Here is a 19718-nt window from a genome sequence, read left to right on the forward strand (position 1 = left end):
ACGATACGTTTGAAAGCAGCCAGGTATGCAAAGAAAAAAAGTGTGCCATTTGACTTATATATTGTATTTCTGTACAATATATGAAAGCAATAACCTGAGCACGTACAACAAGAAGAAAACAATCAAGAGAAGGATTGATTTGCGAAATGACTGAAACCATCCAATTTTTCCAGTACATTCAAGATGAAATCGCCGTACAGTAAACAATAAGCATGCGAGTTGCGTACAATAATTAAAGCAGAATCCTCTTTAAAGCTGTGCAACATTCACATAACCCAATGACTTACATAAATTACAACTGCCGCATTCACTTAGGACTCAGCGAAAGAAATTATTTGCAGCAAAAGAAAAAAAATGACCTTTGTTCCCACAGCGCGCTATACGGTGACCGTATCAGTACAAGAAGCACTCTAAAGGCTCTCACAAAAGCAACGCCCAAAAAGAACGAAAGGCAGACGGGTTTGCTTGCCACAGCAGTTGAGATAGCAGTCGCGTTATTCTGAGCTCAGAAACAGTCGTTGGCTCGCTACGCTGAAAGAGCGCCAAGTATACACATCAGAAGGCACTGTGAAAAAGAGGTAGGTGGATCTAGCCACTATTGTTTCGTTCCACTTTGCGCTACTTTTTCGGCAACAGGGGTATTCCATTGCTAGCGTATATATTAAGAGATCTGTCCTCACGCAGAATCTGTAGTTAATGAAGGAGATTGCAGCCCATGGCTACGTTGGGCATTTCAGCGAAGTTCGGACGGTCAATATCTAACAGCACTTGCCAAGGAAAGGGTCTTAGAATTAACAGATTGTCTTTCTAAATTATCATTTGCCTTTGGCCAGTTGCATTCCCTAACTATATGGCGAGCGTCAATGTTAGCAGATTTTTTTTTTCTGTTAGAAACAATTCCAGACTAGGAGTTGTTTCTAGATACGGGTTTTGTGGTTTTATGCCACAGCAGTACTGCTTTCATAAGAAGAAATAAGATATCTTATTATAGAAGTTAACAAAGTGTTGCCGTTTTGGTGGCTAGCAACCAAATGAATAATATTCAATTCTACGGAATGCATTTTTAATAAATCCACACCTCAGCTTTTCAAAGAGGGGCATCGAACTACAGCTTGCATATAAAGGCTATTGCGAGTTATGCAAGTATCAGGTTGTCATTTTCCATTGCGATTGGGCCCAATCCGGATTGCGCTCGGCCCGCACGCATGGTCACGTCCATTTTGATCACGATCTTGGTCGATCCGAATTGAGACAATTGCGATTGCGCCTCTTTAACGAAATTATAGACTGACGGCCATGCATTTTGGTGAGTTGCAGATGATCATTAGACGATAACAGCCTTTAAAATATATATAGTTTCCTGAAAAAAAAATATTTCAGTTGTGCAATTATGACACCATATTAGACAAATTTGATAATTGGTTTAGACCCACTTACTACAACGGGTGTGATTGAACTCACTCAAACTTGATCGGGACTGTTGGACCAAGTAGCCGCGTTCATTATCGATAGCGATCAAGGGTTCCGCCACAAATCGGACCCTCTCGCGATGAAAAACGACAATCTGACACTGCCAATAGTCTTAACGCAATAATAAATTTACTTAGCGCAATATACATGAACGTTATACGAAGTAGATTTAACTAATTTCTCAACTTCTCAATTATTATAATAACGTGACCAGCGTCAATGAGAAAATATTTAGAGTATCATGGAAAACTCCCGATACCGCTTTCTGTTGCTCAATACGTGCCACATAAAAGCATTTTTTTTCCGAGCAGGTAGAAGCCTGCAAATTCACGCAAAATTGTCACACGATTGCCCCCTCGAGGCGCTTTGCGTGTATTCGCGGGCTTCGTTCACGCTTGCAAAAACACACTTTCATGGGGCACGTATTCAGCAACAGGAAGCTGTATCAGGACTTTGTCGGGTTGCTCTACAAATTTTCTCAGTGGCACTTTTAAGCTAATTATGACATTTGAAATGTTTATAATTTAGCTAACACTAATGATCTGATTAGATTAGGTGAGAAGAAACATAATTCGGGTATCTCTCTCTCTCTCTCTCTCTCTCTCTCTCTCTCTCTCTCTCTATATATATATATATATATATATATATATATATATATATATATATATATATATATATATATATATATATATATATATATATATATATATATATAGAAACGACAAGCAAGTGCGTAAACGGAGAGCCATGATTTTTGTTTGTCACATAAGAAGCCAAGAGACACTGACACCAAGCACACCACAGGCGAATTTACTTGTGTTTAATCAATGAAATAAACAAACGATAAATTACTGGTCGCGGAGTTCGTGGGATCATTCACCAGCTTCGGCAAGTTGTTTCTTTGTCCACTTTCATTATATATTATTATCTTATTATATATATATATATATATATATATATATATATATAACAAGTACCGTGCTTCATTTATCTTCCTCCCAAGGTCTGTGCATGTTGTCAGGCATGGCGTGCACCGCTGAAGCGTTCACGTCAGACAGGCAGTCTACCAAGCTGAAGGATAGGCTTATCAATCGCACTAAGAGAAATATTTTTGATTTGTCCGTTCAACACTTGAAACAATCGCTGCGAAAGTCAAACAGTGGTTATTCAGTGCATAATTATTATTCAATGTTGGCACCTTCATTTGACGAGAAGCAGACTTCACGGTTATATTTGATGTAATTACCGGAGCCTGGGTCAGTGGATCAATTTTTTTCAGGGCATACAATACATCGTTGCCACACTCTTTTCATATATTTAGGCAGAGAAATAACAACGCCATTAGAAAGGAAAGACAGAAAAAGAAAGAAAACAAAACGGGGTGAGAAAGAAAACATGCAGCAGGAAGAAAACCGGAGAGTACCGGTAGATAGCGGGGTTATCACTGGCAGTGTTCAAGTCTTTGACCCGCTCTTCAATAGAAGTGTCAAGTGGCCATGGTGTGAGAGGCCTAATAAAGGAAATCCGTTACGCGTGCTTTCACATGGTTAGCAACCCCGCAAGCCACATGCGGCGCACTGATTAAAAGCACCCTGGCGCTTTTATTGTTCCATTTCCCCGATATAAGCGCAATCTTTGGGCAACACCTGTCAGTCAACAGCTTGCGATACCCTAATTGTACGCTTGCTCATTATGTCATGGCTTTACCGACTACGGCGATTGGCAGAAAGCCAATGCATCATGTTACTTGTGGGCGGAGTCATCTTCGTCATCGAGCTCCCACAGCCGTTGGCATGCAGCAATGGCCAGGTAGCTGTGCTACACGCTTGCTTTCCAAGACTTTTTCCTCAGCGCGCACTGCAGGGAGTGACGCACCCAGTTCTCCAAGTCAGCGCACAGTGTTTCTGCGAACAGGGGTACCTACCCATTCTCGCGTCTGCAGCAGTTCATGCTGGCTTCAAAGATAATCATTGAAGAGCAGGAGCACGTATGCACGCATTGCCGCACACTCAGTCACCTAAGGTGACCGGATGGTTGGTCTCGAGCCCTGTTATCTTTGCAGAGCAGCCTGACGCGCTAGCTATTCGATCATTGACTGCCCAGTGAACCAGGTAGCAGGAAAAACGGTTTTAGACAAACATAGATACGTATACATATACAGAAACGTGCATACTTATGCTCATAATAGTCCGTGAAGGATTCTAAGACTACTAGACATTAAAACGAACATATATGAGTAGAAACAGACAGGCGGGTGCATGTACACTTAAATAGCGCGGCGAAAATTCATGAAATACCCTCAGATTGCTGATTGTAATACCAGGTTCCTAAAATTCCAGAACGCTGAGCGGAATCAAAACCACGTCACAAAGGTTTCTCAAGGGCAGTAACTCGACGCTTTAGCAGGCTGCCTTACAAATTCAGTGGGTATGTGGCACTTTCACGGCAGTGCTTCAGCAAGCTACGCCATGAGCGCACGGTGTATGTGGGGCTTTTCAATAAACCTGTCGCCAGCTTGGGTCACTGAGTACGCACTACTCGGTGTGCGGCAAGCGAGGGAACAACTCTTAATGTTTGCGGGCGCCGGCGCACCACGCCTGTCCTTTGGGAGGCATTACGCGGACTTCCCGGCGGTGCCTCCAGATGGCGCAGTGCTTCCTGAAAGAAGCGCGAGGTTTCCGCATGACGACTTTGTAAGCGGTGACACGCACCGGCACGCCGTGCTTTTAGGAGGCCGCGCAAAATGGCATCGAGTGCATCAGGAAAGTGTGAAACAGGAGCCCCGCTCAACTATGCGCCTGATACGTAACTCATTTTTGGGGGTGGCAAAATGTTGGGTTGCTCTATGGATCCTATTCTAGACGGATTGACATCGACAGTCATCGTGAGAATTGTTCTGCCATATTTCTTGTCTGTTTGTTTATTTTCATTTTTCGGTGAAAGGATGTAGTCTATCCTAGGCAACACAGACGAGCGCTTCTTCAAAGCTCAGCAGATGAGAGAATGGGTAAAAATACATTATAATATTGTTTTCAATTTGCAATCATGCTGTAGAATTGGGCAAGTGCATTGCAATGCCTCAAGTGCATCAGAAGGAACCCATAGAGTATACCTGGGCAGGAAAAAAAAAACTGCTGCTCTTTTCTTATAATGCATTGCCATCTGCCGGTAGTCAGGTCAAGTGTCAAAGGGGGTCAACTATTGGGTGTTCTGTTACGATTCTTGTACCTCGCCATTTCGTCGCAGGCGTTAAACATCGTTACGCGTGATTTTGTTAACCATGCGATAGCCGAAGCGAAAGCGTGCGGAGCCACCCTCTTTTTGCACTAGAATGACTAGGGAGCACCTGGAACTTGCCGAATGTCGTGTGATAATTCAGTGATATATTTCAAATATACTTTCTTATATAATTTTAGGCTCGATAAATGACACGAAATACGGGCACCGGTGAACAATACGGTAGCCTGCACTCTGCAGGCCACGCGTCGTGGCGGAACGTTCGACGGGCGTATGAACATCGAACGAGCAAGTGGTCTTGTCAAACTAGGCGAACAGACCCCTGTTCTGGCAACGCTATAAGGCGTGCGTTTATGGTAGTCTTCAAAAATATGGAAAGTGCCGATGCTAGGACGCAAGCTTCACTCTGGCGATGCACTTATTATGTGAAAAACGTTGGACCTCGGAAGCTACTCCTGGCAGCAGATATTACTCGAACAATAAACAAAATACGCGTACCTGATGACGCTGCGAATACTCCGGTAGTTCCATTCGTGTTAACAATGCCCTCTATAGCTACCGGCCTGGTCAACCCGCGCCATCATAATCCTTCGAGCAAGTTGACACCTATGGGTTTCTTTTTCTCGTTTCATAACAGTTGGCTTTATTATTATTTTAGAAATTGCTCCGTAGTTCACTTGGTTATTTCGTGTTTTTCATTTCTCAAGTTTTATCTCTCACGTTGTAATGGCTCTCAATATATAGACAAAGTTATCGCAAGCGCTCTGCCACAGTACAGTTTCATAACACGTTATCGCAGTGTCACCGCCAATTTGAAAGCTTCATCTATCATCAATGCAATGCGCAGGGCCACCCAACAGTGCCACGTAAAGAAACAAGACGAGGTGAGAGATAAAAACATGCAGAATGAAGAAAACAAGGCGTAGGGAGAGAGCCGAAGGTTGCGGAAATTGCTCGTAGATAGAGGTGTTATAACTGGCAGTGCTCAGGTCTTTGACACTCTCTCCAAGAAGAGCGTTATCTGGCCACCGTGTGAGAGGCGTACGAGTGCTTTTACATGCCTTCCAAACTGCAAGCCACATTGTGGCGCGCTGATTGAAAGCACCCTGGGTCTTTTAATGTTCAACTTCTCGGCAATAAGCCCCTTCTTCGAACAACACCTGTCGGTTGACATCGAGCGCTGACTTTCTTGCAAGCTTGCTCATTATTTCACTGCCCTTACGGACTACGGCGCTTGGCCAGGAAGGCAATGCACCATGCTGCTTGTGGGCGGAGCCTTTGTCCTCGTCATCGAGCTCCCACAGCCTCTTGCATGCAGCAATGGCCAGTCAGCAGTGGCCCACGGTTGCTTTCGAAGCCTGTTCCCTTAACGTGCATTGAGAGGCACAGAACTACTGCTCCGATTCAGTGCGAAAGAGGTTCTTCGAGCAGTGGTACTTACCCATTCCAGCGGCTGCAGCAGTTCATGTTGGAGTCAAAGAGATTCATTGAAGAGCAGCACTTATGTGCAGCCGCCCTGATTTTTAATAATATAGCGCGAGCGTCGACTGAACTGCTTGTAACTGCTTATAACGGCGATAAGCGTGCAACAAGGCGAGAGTTCGCGCACGAGCCTTGTTGCCTTGTTGCACTCGCCTTGTTGCACGCTCTTGTTGCACGCTTATCGCCGTTATAAGGCGGTCACCAGCAGTTCAGTCGACGCTCGCGCTATATTATTAAAAATCAGGGCGGCTGTACGCATTGCCGCACACTCAGCGACCCAAGCTGATATGATGCTTTGTTTCGAGCCCTGTTATCTTTGCATAGCAGCCCGACGCGCTATCCATTCGATCATGGACTGCCCGGTGAGCCGGGTTTCCGAAAAAGCGGTTTCCGCCTACCCGGTATGCACGTTTCAATCTATGCATACATATCCATAGATAGAATCCTCCATACATATGCGCCTAAAAGTTGCTGAAGTATTCTATGAGTGCTAGGCATTCAAACAAACATATATGAATAGAAACAGACTAACAGCTGCACGTATACTTACATATCCGTGCGAAAATTTGTGAAGTACCATTAGATTGCTAATTGCAATACCGGATCCCTAAATTTCCCCCACGCTGAGCGGAATCAAAACAACATGCCCAGGGGTTCCTCAAGGACAATAACCCGACGGTTTGGCAGGCTGCGCCACAAATGCACTGGGTATGTGGCACTTTCACGCCAGCGCTTTAGAGAGCTACGCGATGAGTACACGGTACATCTGCGGCTCTTCAATGAACTTGTCGCTAACACGGGTCATGAGTATACGCACCACTGGGTGTGCGGATAGCGAGGAAACTATCTTCGGCGTTTGCAGGCGCCAACGCGCAACGCTTGTCCTCTGGGAGGCGTGGTGCGGACTTCTCGACGGTGCCTCCAGATGGCGCAGTGCGTCCTGATAGAAGCACAAAGTTTACGCTTGGCGCCTTTCTAAGCTGTCGCGCGCACCGTCTCACCATGCGTTTAGGAAGCCACGCAAAATGGCACCGAGTGCTTAAAAAAAGCATAAAAGAGGAGCCCTGCCATACTACGCGCCCGATACACAACTGGTTTTGGCGGTGACGAAAGGTTGGGTTGCTGTATTGATCGGCGGTCATCGTGAGACAGATTCTGCCGAATCATTGGTCTGTTTGTCTCTTTTTCTTTTTCGGTGAAGAGATGTAGTGCAGCCTAGGCAAGACCGACGAGCACTTCGTCAAAGCTCAGGATGCGTAAGAATGTGGAAAAATATAATATGGTATTTTTTCAATTTGCATTAATGCTATCGAACGGGGCATGTACGTTGCAAAGTCCCAAATGCATCAGAATGAATCCATAGAGTACCCCTGGGGAGCAAGAAGCTGCTGTGTTCTTTTATGATACTGTATCAATATCTGCCAGTAGCCAGTTCAAATGTCAAAGCTGGAGAAATAAATATTCGGCGCTGTGTTACGATACTTGCACCTCGCCAATTCGTCACCTGGGATAAACATCTTGACGCGTGATTTTGTTGAGGACACGATAGCCGAAGCGAAAGCGCATAGAGCCACCCTCTTTCTGAACTAGAATCCAGGAACCAGGATTGCAGGAACTTGCGGAAGGTTGTTTGATGATTCAGTGAAGTATTTCATATATATTTTCTTCAATAATTTCACCCTCGGTAAGTGAAAGCAAATATGGCCACCGGCGAACAATATGGCAACAGGCCGGGAGTGTGGCCTGATCCCCGTGACCATGACCGGTAATGCACTCCCTCAGCAGAGCAGGATTGGCCGCCCTGGTGCAGTACTTGGCCACAACCTCCTATATGAATACGGCAACCAAAGCGCGGCCCTCAGTCCACATCAGATCCGAAGCAACTGAGCACCGCGGGGGTCAGAACTGTGATGCAGCAGAGGGTGCTATGAATCTCTGGAACTGGACAGGCTGCCATTGGAATGTGAACCTGGCCACCGAGTCGAGTAGTGCTATTGGAGGAATTAGCGGGCATTAAAGGGGCTATAATAGGGATCAGTGAGGTTAGGAGGACAAATGAGGCATATACAGTGCTAAAAAGCGGCCACGTCCTGTGCTGCCGGGGCCTAGCGGAGAGAGGAGAACTAGAAATCAGATTCCTGATTAATACCGATATAGCTGATAACATAGAGGAATTCTATAGCATTACCGAGAGTGTGGCAGGTTTTGTGAAACTTAATAAGCACTGCATATTGAAGGTCGTAGAGGTCTATGTGCCTGCATCCAGTCACGATGACCCGGAAGTCAAAAGCTTCTGTGAAGACCATGAATCGGTGATGGGTGAAGTAAAAAAAGATAGACTATACTGATGAGCGACCTAAATGCTAGGGTAGGCAAGAAGCAGGCTGAATACAATCAGCGGGGGAATATGACATAGGTTATAGGAATAGCAAGGGAGCGGTATTAGTACAGTTTGCAGAACACAATAATTTCCGGATAATAAGTACCTTCTTCCACAAGCAGGTTAACCGAAGGTGGACGTGGTAGAACCCGAATAGCGAGACTAGAAACCAAATACACTTATGATGCGCTAACCCTGGCATCATAGATGATGTGGGCGGGCTCGGCAAGGTGCGCTGCAGTGACCATAGGATGATGAGATTTTGAATCAGCCTAGACTTGGGGAGGGAACAGAAGAAACCGGTTCATAAGAAGCCGATGAATTAGCGGTAAGAGGGAAAATAAACGAATTCCGGATCAACCTAAAGAACAGGCATTCAGCTTTAACTCAGGAAGAAGAGCTTTGTGCTGAAGTAATGAAAAACAATCTCATGTACATCATTGAGGAGTTTACGTTAGAAGTTGGTGGTAACTTTGTTAGACAGGATACCGGTAAGCTATCACAGCAGACGAAGGCTCTCATTAAGAAACGCCAATGTATGAAAGCCTGTAACCCTACAGGTAGAACAGAACTGGCAGAATTTTCCAAGTGAATCAACAAGCGTAAGATCGCCAACATAAGGAATTATAGTATGGATAAAATTGAGCATTCTCTCAGCAACGGAGGAAGCCTAAAGAAGTGAAGAAGAAACTAGGAATGGCCAAGAATCAGATGTATGCTCTAAGAGACAAAGCCAGCAATATCATTACTAATGTGGAGAAGATAGTTCAAGTAGCTGAGGAGTTCTGTAGACATTTATACAGCACCAGTGGCACCCACGACGATAATGCAAGAGGAAATATACTAGAGGAATTTGTCATCCCACAAGTAACGACAGAATAAATAAACAAAGATCTTGGGAGCTATGCAAGTAGGTAAGGCAGCTGGGCAGGATCAGGTAGCAGCAGATTTGTTGAAGCATATTGGGCAGATTGTTCTAGCAAAACTGGCCACCCTGTACACTCAATGCCGCATGACCTCAAGCGTACCGAAATCATGGAAGAATGCCAAAATAATATTATTCCATAAGAAAAGGGACGCCAAATAGCTCAAAAATTATAGACCAATCAGCTTACTGCCCGTTCTCCACAAAGTATTTACTAAGGTAATCGCAAGTAGAATTACAAACATTTTATACTTCTGTCAACCAAAGGACCAGGCAGGATTTCGCAAAGGCTACTCAACAATAGACCATTTCACACTATCAATTAGGGAATAGAGAAATGTGCGGAATATAATCAAGCCTTATATAGCTTTCTTTGATTACGAGAAAGCGTTTGATTCAGTCGAAACTTCAGCAGCCATGCAGGCATTAGAGAATCAGCGTGTAAACGAGCCGTATGTAAAAAATACTGATAGATATCTATATTGGTTCTACAGCCACCGTAATCCTCCATAAGGAAATCAACAAAATCCCAATAAAGAAGAGTGTCAGACAGAGAGATACGATCTCTCTAATGCTATTCACAGCTTGTTTACAGGAGGTAATCAGAGGCCTAGATTGGGAAGAATTGGGGATAAGAGCTAATTGAGAACACCTTTGTAACTTGCGATTTGCTGATGATATTTTCATGTTTAGCAACTCACGGGAGCAATTGCAATGCATGCTCATTGACCTAGACAGCCAAAGTAAAAGGGTTGGTCGAAACATTATTCTGCAGAAATATAAAGTAATGTTTAACAGTCTCGGAAGAGATCAGCAGTTTACGATTCGTAGCTAGGCACCTGAAGTGGTAAGGGAATACATCTACTTATGGCAGGTAGTAGCCACGGATCCAAATCATCAGACTAAAACAATCATAAAAATAAAAAAGTCGGCTGGGGTGCATTTGGCAGGCCGTCTCAGATCATGAATAGCAGATTGCCATTATCCCTCAAGAGATAAGTGTATAACAGCTTTGTCTTACCAGTACTGGCCTTAGATGCAGAAACCTAGAAGCTTACCAAAAGGCTTCTACTTACATTGAGGAATACACAACGAGCTATGGAAATAATGATGAGTGTAACATTAAGGGGTGAGGGATAAGAAATCAAATTGGATGAGGTTACAACGCGCGGTATTGACGTCATAGTTGAAATGAAGAAAAAGAACTGGGCATGGGCAGGGCATGTAATGAGAAGGGAAGAAACCGATAGTCATTAAGGGTTACGGACTGGATTCTAAGAGAAGGGAGTCGTAGCAGGGTGCGGAAGAAATTTAGGTGGGCGGATGACATTAAGAAGTTTGCAGGGACAACATGGCTACAATTAGCACAAGACCGGGGTACTGGGAGGAGTATGGAAGAGGCCATTGCCCTGCATTGGGCGCAGCCAGGCTGATGATGATGATGGACAATACAGTAGCCGGCAGTCTGCATGCTACGAGTCATGGCGTTACCTTCGCCAGGTGTATGAACATCGAACGGGCCAGTGTTCTCCTCAAACTAGGCGAACAGACCTCTTTTCTCGACAGCGGTAAGGTTTATAGTCTTCAAAAGTATCGGTAAAAGTTTCGGTAATAGTCTTCAACAGTATCGACAGTGCCGTGGCTAGGACGCAAGCTTGACTCTTGCGCTGTACCTAATATGTAAAAACCTTGGACCTCGGAAGCTATTCTTGGCAGCAGATTTTACTTGAAAAATAAGCAAAACGCGCGCACCTGATGACACTGCGAAGAAGACTCCGATAGTTTCATTTGTGTTAACAGTACCCGCTTTAGGTGTCGACCTAATAATGTATTACACCGCGTATTATGTTTTTGTCAATCCGCGCTTTCACAATTATTCTAACAAGTTGACACCCATAGTTTTCTTCTTTTTGTTTCGTAATGGTTGGATTTATTATTATCCTAAATATTGCTCCCTATTTCACTTGGGGATTTGTGTTTTTATGTTTCTCACGTTTTAATTCTCACTTTCTAACCGCTGTCAAGACATAAACATTTCTCGTAAGCGCTCTGCAACAGCTTAGTTTGATAACACGTTATCGTAATGTCACCGCCAATTTAAAAGTTTCATCTATCATCAATGCGATGCAGAGGGCCACCCAACTGTGCCACGATGGACGAACAGTCATACCGTTACGTCGAAGGCCTAAGGATGCACAAGCTCTTCAAAGATGAAGCTATCCTCTCCGCAATGAACTACAAACCACGGGAAGGAGACGTACTTGTCGTTACGTACCCGAAGTGTGGCACCAACTGGACGCAGTTTATAGTTTACAACATTTTATCACATGCGGCGCCAGTCTCCAACATTGGGGAGTTCAGAATGACGTGCCCGTTTATCGATATGACGGGAGCAAGCTCTGCAGAGAACCCGGTGAGAAATGGCCCCATTATCACGCACTTGCCGTTTAACGTATTACGTCCAGTGGACTGTGCCAAGTACATCTACGTAACCAGGAACCCTTATGACTGTGCCGTGTCCTTCTACCACTTCATGAAGGGGCTGACTCCGAAAACCGTCCCTGATGTTTCCTTTGAGAAGTTCCTCAGCCTCTACCTGGAAGGAAAGGTAACATTTTTGTCATCTTTATCATGTTCATCCGGAAACCGGATCTATCTCGATTTCTTTACCATAGTTAACTTCATTCAAGTGACTTATACGCACGTCAAACGTCTGCAGTTTCGAAAGTAGCTCGTCTGAGAGATACAGATGTATTAAGACTTTGTTGTCGGCAAAAGTGTGCGTGACCGATCCCTCTTTTATGTTTTGCGTGAATGTAGAGCTATCCTCAAAGTTGTCTCTTCCCCAGGTACTGAGTGGAGAGAGCCCAATCCTCTTAGTGCTAATAGAAGTGTCTCCCACGTTGGTAGGGTTTGTAGAATCGGTCATATTTCAACGCAGTGCCGTATAAAGACCCCGCCATTGCTCAGACATAGGCAAGCTTGTGAGCAGTTTGACTTACCCGCCGTGGTTGCTCAGTGGCTATGGTGTTGGGCTGCTGAGCATGAGGTCGCGGGATCGAATCCCGGCCACGGCGGCCGCATTTCGATGGGGGCGAAATGCGAAAACACCCGTGTGCTTAGATTTAGGTACACATTAAAGAACCCCAGGTGGTCTAAATTTCCGGAGTCCTCCACTACGGCGTGCCTCATAATCAGAAAGTGGTTTTGGCTCGTAAAACCCCAAATATTATTATTAGAAGTTTGACTTTTGCATAGATATTACACTTTTGCTTTATTTCTTATCGAAACTGCTGTATCTCTTACTCGCAATATTTTAAAGAGATGGTTGCGACTTTCTTTCTATTTCCATGCTCATTTTTTGACAAAGACAAAATCCGCAATAGGTTCTGCACTGATTAGTGCCAGATACACAACGATGCCTGTTTTCTATAATAAATGTTGCTACTGCATTGCCGATAACAAGGATGATAGCTGTTTGTCGATACGACTCCGCTAGCTGCATCTCGCGTCACATTTCATTCCGTTTCGCACCAATGTAACTGGCATTTCTGCTACTACATCTGTTTTCAAATTATTAAACTTTTATTTTTGCGCACAAGCTAACCGGCCTAATAGCCTACACAGTGCCACACTAAATAAAACAAAAATATAGCAACACAGATGCATTCGCGAATTATCACTTAGTGAAAACGGCGACATCTGCCGAAATTGGTCGGACACCTCTTGTGCTTCAGGAATTGTGTGACAAATCACTAAAAGTTACATGGATGGTTCTGCATTCCTGCAATAACACTCGTTAACAAATTTCTGTATGCGGTGTTCTCCGAATAGCGAACAAAAGTAAGAAAATCGTATACATGTTTCGAAAATAGTATAAATGGTTTATTATCCGTGTTTCTGAGTAACTTGAAGCAAACCTCAAGAATTGTCACTCAACTTTGGCGATTTAGACGAGCTGCATATTATAAATAGTCGCCCATGGTGCAAAGATGCGTTTATCTAGTACAATTACCTAATAACCTTATTGAATAATTAACAATTTTAAATGTTTCTCTTCGGGCACAAGTTTCAGTGCAAGAGCTGCAGATCACGCTGATAAACATCCGTAATGCTGTTTGCATGATTCTATCCATAACCTAGTTTATTTTCTCGTGCTGCGATGACAGCCCTCAAGATAAAGAAAGAAAGAAAAATATCCCCACGGGCATGCCGACATGTTTCCAGTCCTGCTAGTAACAGCGCAAAATATATACAAGAGACGAGACAAGAAGACACCACAAGCGCTGACTTTCAGCAACGTTTATTCCGAAAGAAACAAGGCTTCTTATAACTATTGCCCACAGGTGTCGCAGCGACGTGATCGCTTATCATGTGAACCATGCAGTTTTTCTTTTTTGCACTCAAGATAGTAGTTGCACAGGCAAAAAGCAAATCTGGTAATCTCGGCTGCCTAAATTATCTCCTGGACCAGCGGGTCATTGTGTTTCTTCAGCACTTTACAGCGTCTGAATTCTGCGGCGCAATCTTTTCAGGGGCAATCCCTGATATGGGATGCGTTAGCACGCCGTCCTTGTTACTGACAAGAAAAGAACTTGAGCTTTTGCATGTGCAATCACTATCTTGAGTGCAAAAAAGAAAAAGCGCATGTTTCACATGATAAGCGATCACGTGACTGCGACACGTGCGGGCAATGGTTATAAGAAGACGTGTTTCTTTCGGAATAAACGTTGTTGAAAGTTAGTGCTTGTGGTGTCTTCTTGTCTCGTCTCTTGTCTACATTTTGCGCTGTTACTAGCAAGATGGAAAACCAACAAGCCCCAGCTGCTGTTCCAGCGAAATGTTTCCAGTGCTCCTAACAATGCATACAAATAACAAAGCCTGCATGCCGGTAGTAAAAGGTGGCCGATAACGCGTTTCTGCCTGCTTTCAACTTCAGCTTATTGATTATTATTTAAAACCGCAGCCTTCTTTTGCATTCGGAACGATTATGCTGACGTGGCGGCCTGCATGCCATGGCCGACTGCTTCTTTTCACAGCGGACATATAGAAAATTTGTTTTTCTGAAACATGGTTGAAAGGGCAGGAAACCTCGTGCGCATACACGCAATGACTGTTTTTTTTTTACCAGCTGTCTCAACAGCTCCCAAGGAAGACATACGTAAAATATATTACCCTGAAAAAACACTTCCTTACATGTTTCTGAGCACGCAATAGATTTCTCGAAATTAACGGTTATCGCTTGAACATATAGTTAGCTTTTGAGTGGAACGTCCTTAAACTTCGCAACAGGGGGTCGCTCGCTAAAACACCATGTAACCAATACACGTCAATTCTTTATAGCTTACGTCTCTGTGACCGTAGTAGCCACGCGCCTTACTTTAGCAACGAAGCGTAGAAGAAAGAAGTCACTGCTCGGTCATGCCTGTCTCCCGTCCACACATGACCCCGTTCTTGCACCGGGCATGACGCAATTGTAGTTAATTTCAGACTCTCACGCTGTATTCAAAAAGGCGCAGCTTCGCAGTACGTCCGTCTCTGTCGGGGGGGAACGATCGTGTTTGAGTGAACTCGCTCAGCCGTAGACGGTGTAACTCATAAATTCGAATTAATAGCAATTCGGCGTGATATGGCGTACCGATGCGAATTCTTTCTTGCAAACATTTCACACGTACTCGCTTCTGGCGCCTCTGCGTTCGACCACCCGCATGCTCCAGAAATGGCGTGAAAAGACTGGCAGCGAGATCGAGGGGTATTCATGCGTTTACACCTGATGGACCGTTCACGCCTGCACAAGAAGCACAAGCGTAAGACATTGATGCAAGCGTGGGAGACCGTACCATCAACTAGTGCGGCGAACTTGCGCGACAGAGGGCCTACTTGTGCGTAACCAGTACGGGGGTCACAATTTTACGCTAGTATCCAAGCATCCTGAGCAAAAGAAACCGGGACACTTCTTATAGGGAGCGAACACAATTGCAAAATTACCCCCTAATACGACCACTAGCTGGAACAAGTGCTGGCATGTAAGCATTTTTTATTCCGTGAATGTATGTAACTAGTGCTCTTGGTGACGTTCATTTCTCGTACTCTAGGGCATATACACGGTTTGCAGTACTTACAATGCGTTTAGGGTACCAGAGGGCGACTGCATACTCGATCCATCCCACCCAATTTGTCATATTTCAAATAGCATCATTTGGTAATTGGAACTATAGTCATCTGCTGAGTAACTCGGAACAATACTAACAAGTTACGTCATTGGTCTTGCTTCAAATGCGCCCTTGAGTAAAATGTGTACATGCCAGAGATTCCACACTAAAGCGCGCATGTTCTGAAATTCCTTTGAATGTAGCTTGAAATCGTGCACTTCAGTGAAAACCTGGCAGTGCCAATTTTCCAATACATTCGCCAATTTCAAGTTGTCCGTCTTAGTTACCAATAAACTACATGTTTTGGTAACCTGTGGTGCTTTATTTCAGTCCCAGCCAATTCGCGGTGTTGCAGCCTCACGCTTGATGAATAATAGCGCAGCTATCCGCGCATGCACAACTATGGTGGTTTTCAGCTTCTCAAATCGGTGGCACATATAGTCGAACAGAAGTCTAAAAAGGACTGCGTATTTTGACAATAGAATAATATTCGATATAATCCTGCAACTATTTGCACTCATTATTGTTTCTGTTATATTACTAAATGTGTGGCGACACACTCTGCGCATATTTTCTGCGCACCTGCCATCTTATCATCTGGCCAAGCATACCCCAGCTGCACGCTGGATTGCATGGCCGATAAAGCATAGCGCCATCGCCATGTCACCCGAGGTATGCGTCACCGACGGTGGCTATAAGAACAGGCTGCCTGGCTGATAAAAGCCGCCTTCTCCACCAGCTACTGTGAAAAACGTAGCGTTGGTACGCCCGTCCGCTGACATCGTTCGCCGAATAAAGACGCGTTGCGTTTTTATGTTGGGATTCGTCCTTCGCTAGCCGCGACATCCCCACAAATGTATTGTAAACAGATTTCAGCTAAAGAGTGGCGTGAAATGAGACTTCCTAGTAGTAAATTGTGCTTGAAACCTAAAGAATACTGGTTAGAGCATGGTTTCATTTTTATAATACACTCCATCAAGTGCAATTTGATTTTACTTTATTGTAAGAACTAACAAAAAACACAGTTCAACATTGAACGAACGGGAAGAAAGAATGGATGCAGAATAGCTTAGAAAAAAAAACAGAAACCCAACGGTGAAGCCACTAAATGGTCAAGCTTGCTTGCCTTAATACGATCCACCATGCCTATTCCTCTTTCTTAAACAAATTTCGCTTTTCACTTGCCCAGGTCCTCTACGGCGACTACTTCGATCACCTTCTGCCATGGTATGAGCATCGAGGGGCAGAAAATATTCTATTCATCACATATGAACAACTGAAGGCGGACACGAGGTCGCAAGTGCTTAAAATCGCCGATTTTCTTGGCGAACAACACGGGACTGCGTTGCGTAAAGACGATGACCTTCTTCAGAGAGTCCTCCACGCTTGCAGTCTGGAAAGCATGAAGGCTATCTTCAGTGTAAAACCAGTGGACGTGGCAAAGATGAGACTTGAAGCTTCACCGGAGGAGTCAGAGACGTTTGCAGTGATGAAGGACATGGCCGAGCTTAAGGTGGAAATGCATGAGGGCTCCGGTTTTGTTCGCAAGGGAATCGTCGGCGATTGGCGAAACTATTTTACGACGGAGCAGGTAAAGCGTACGAAAGAATGGATCAGGCAAAAGACCCAGGGGAGCGGCGTCATGGCACTATGGGAAGACTGTGATCTTCCTTGAGGAACTGTAGGGTAATATGCATATTACGGCACACACGCATGGCCTTATATACATATGTGATAGGGGTTACAATGTGTATTTTCAGGTGTATATGCATTAAATAAAAGCATGATTTTGGCTTCTAGCGCGAAGTGGAACACGGACACTGAAATAAAAGCAAGATAGCCTGCTGAATGTAATGTGGTTCGTACTGTTTTATCCACCTCACATTCACTTGGTACACCCACGTTTTCAAGCTGTCACCTATTAAGAAAAAGGCTATCGTAAAGCCACTACGGCTTTTTTCCCTTCTGTCTTCTTGGTATACTATTTCATCTTGCTATGTAAGCAACTTCAAGAGGTTATCCAAGCAGCATATTTTTTTTTGCTTCGTCTGAAGTGTAGAACAATGTGCAAAAATTGTTGCGTACGAAAATAAATATCTTGGGTGTCAACTGGGTGTTCGACGTAACTTGTGCCAAAATTTAAAATCACGCTATTGCCACATAGCTGGACAGCGCTGCGGTGATGCTGTTTGCCGTCGCTTAAAGTAAGTCAGGCATTTTTGTATTTCCCATAACTATCCAATTAGTCAATATTTGGTGTTTGATTTGTTGCTGGTCTGTAAAAAGTTTCTCGATGTTTCCCAACGTTCACGCACGCGCACACGCACACAGACACGCGTACATACTGATGATAAAGATCGTCAATGCCACCAGGTTTTATAGCACTGAAATCTCACTTTTCATGAGGACGTTTTCAGCTGCGATCTTTCAACGCTGTTTGTACTTGTATTTACAACTGAGGTTAAACAGCACGAATAAAACAAGGACACAAGGAAACATATACCACAGACAAGCGCTGACTGCCAACTGTAAGTTTATTTGAAATTCTCCAGCCATTTCAAATAAACTTCCAGACATGAGACAGTTACAGCGATTATAGGCACCGCTATCGCCGTTGGTTTTCGAATAACTATGAACTGGGCTAGTTACAGCCATTATAGGTACCGCTTTCTCAGTCGGATTTCGAATATTAATGAAATGGGCTAGTTGGGGTGTATTCATTTTTGGCGTGGATTCAACTGTATTAACGCGATAGCATTAACGAGCCCGTGTCGCCGAAAACATGGTGCCGGCGCCGGACGGCGTTTTGCTAAAGAGATTTTCGAACCACACATACCGAGGCCGCTCACTTCACGCAAAGAACTCATTGAACTAATTGAATTTCTCAAGCTAAATGCATGAAATGATCCCCAACTACAACTTACACACAACCTACAGACACGATGACTCTCGGATTGCAATTTGTATGCAGGAGACAACATTATTCTATTACGTGAAACCCGCCGTGTAGCTCAGTGGCTATGGTGTTAGGCTGCTGAGCACAAGGTCGCGGGATCGAATCCCGGCCACGGCGGCCGCATTTCGATGGGGGCGAAATGCGAAAATTCCCGTGTACTTAGATTTAGGTGCACGTTATAGAACCCCAGGTGGTCAAAATTTCCGGAGTCCTCCACTACGGCGTGCCTCATGATCAGAAAGCGGTTTTGGCATGTAAAACCCCATAATTTAATTTCAATTTTATTACGCGAAAACTCAATCTCTTTCCAGCAATTCTACAATGCACAGACCAGAGCCGGCATTGGCTGTTTGCGTACGCCGGTGCGTAAATATCGTAGAGTCCATGGAGGGGCTAGCCCGCTTCCCTGAATCACTTTTAAATGGCGCTCGCTTTCGCCGCAGCGCGGCACATGCCACAGGCCACGTTTCGAACAGAAAGCCCGCCTTCGTGCATAGCGTTCACTACGAGCGTTTCCGGCTAAACATTACGGTTATATGCGCTGCAGTTGCCGGGCAGTGTGAGGAGTAGTCAGGAATCTTTGAATGCTGTCGCGTTCCACTCTTCAAGGCAAAGCTTAAGCGTGCCCCAATTTTTTTAGGTTGGTGTGTATTCATGTTCTGTAAGACGCACTGGGGACGAAACGTACACTAGATATGAATCAGACATGTAGTGGCACTGGGGAGCAAAAACTACCAACTGATTTATTGTCACATAATACTGACGCGTGTATACTATCTAGAAAACAACGACAATGGGGGCATTAACGAACTCCGTCGGGTGGGTGGCTGAAATCGGGCGAGGGCGAGGAATACGTGCGTCTGTTCCGTTGAACAACAGGATTACAGGTTGTCCTGCCGTTATTCAAGAACATCTCCCTGTCTTTTCTTCACGTTGTACCTCGACACTGGTTTTGGAGCTGGGTAATGAGCTCGCCTGATGCTCCGGAGTCCTTCTGGGAGTCGTTCATCTAGCCCGGACTCATTATCACCAGTTACGACACCCGTTCATCGCTTTAGTCGCCGACTGCGTGGCATTGGCCCGGAGTTTTCCCCTCTTCAACCACCTCTCTCCGGG

At 44.6% G+C, this 19718-nt stretch overlaps 1 protein-coding gene across 2 annotated transcripts; it reads left to right on the top strand.

Moving 5' to 3' along the window:
- Window positions 1–445: 445 nt before the first annotated feature.
- On the top strand, window positions 446–17495 carry LOC135897200 (sulfotransferase 1C2-like). 2 transcript variants are annotated; one of them, XM_065425782.1, is made up of 4 exons: window positions 446–578; window positions 11625–11907; window positions 12034–12102; window positions 16836–17495. In XM_065425782.1, exons 2-4 carry the CDS (start codon window positions 11647–11649, stop codon window positions 17319–17321), a joined length of 816 nt encoding a protein of 271 aa, XP_065281854.1. In that variant the 5' UTR covers window positions 446–578; window positions 11625–11646; the 3' UTR covers window positions 17322–17495. The 2 variants fall into 2 exon arrangements, with proteins under 2 accessions (XP_065281854.1, XP_065281853.1); XM_065425781.1 differs by having other exon boundaries at window positions 11625–12102.
- The last annotated feature ends 2223 nt before the right edge of the window (window positions 17496–19718 follow it).

Source organism: Dermacentor albipictus, unplaced genomic scaffold (genome assembly GCF_038994185.2).
Source record: "Dermacentor albipictus isolate Rhodes 1998 colony unplaced genomic scaffold, USDA_Dalb.pri_finalv2 scaffold_35, whole genome shotgun sequence".
NCBI classification, from domain to species: domain Eukaryota; kingdom Metazoa; phylum Arthropoda; class Arachnida; order Ixodida; family Ixodidae; genus Dermacentor; species Dermacentor albipictus.

Bases quoted from the DNA above. Each gene is read 5' to 3' on its own strand.
- LOC135897200 (XM_065425781.1), top strand. From the start codon at position 11,647: ATGGACGAACAGTCATACCGTTACGTCGAAGGCCTAAGGATGCACAAG. The intron at 12,103-16,835 runs GTAACATTTTTG...TCACTTGCCCAG, and splicing joins GCCTCTACCTGGAAGGAAAG to GTCCTCTACGGCGACTACTT.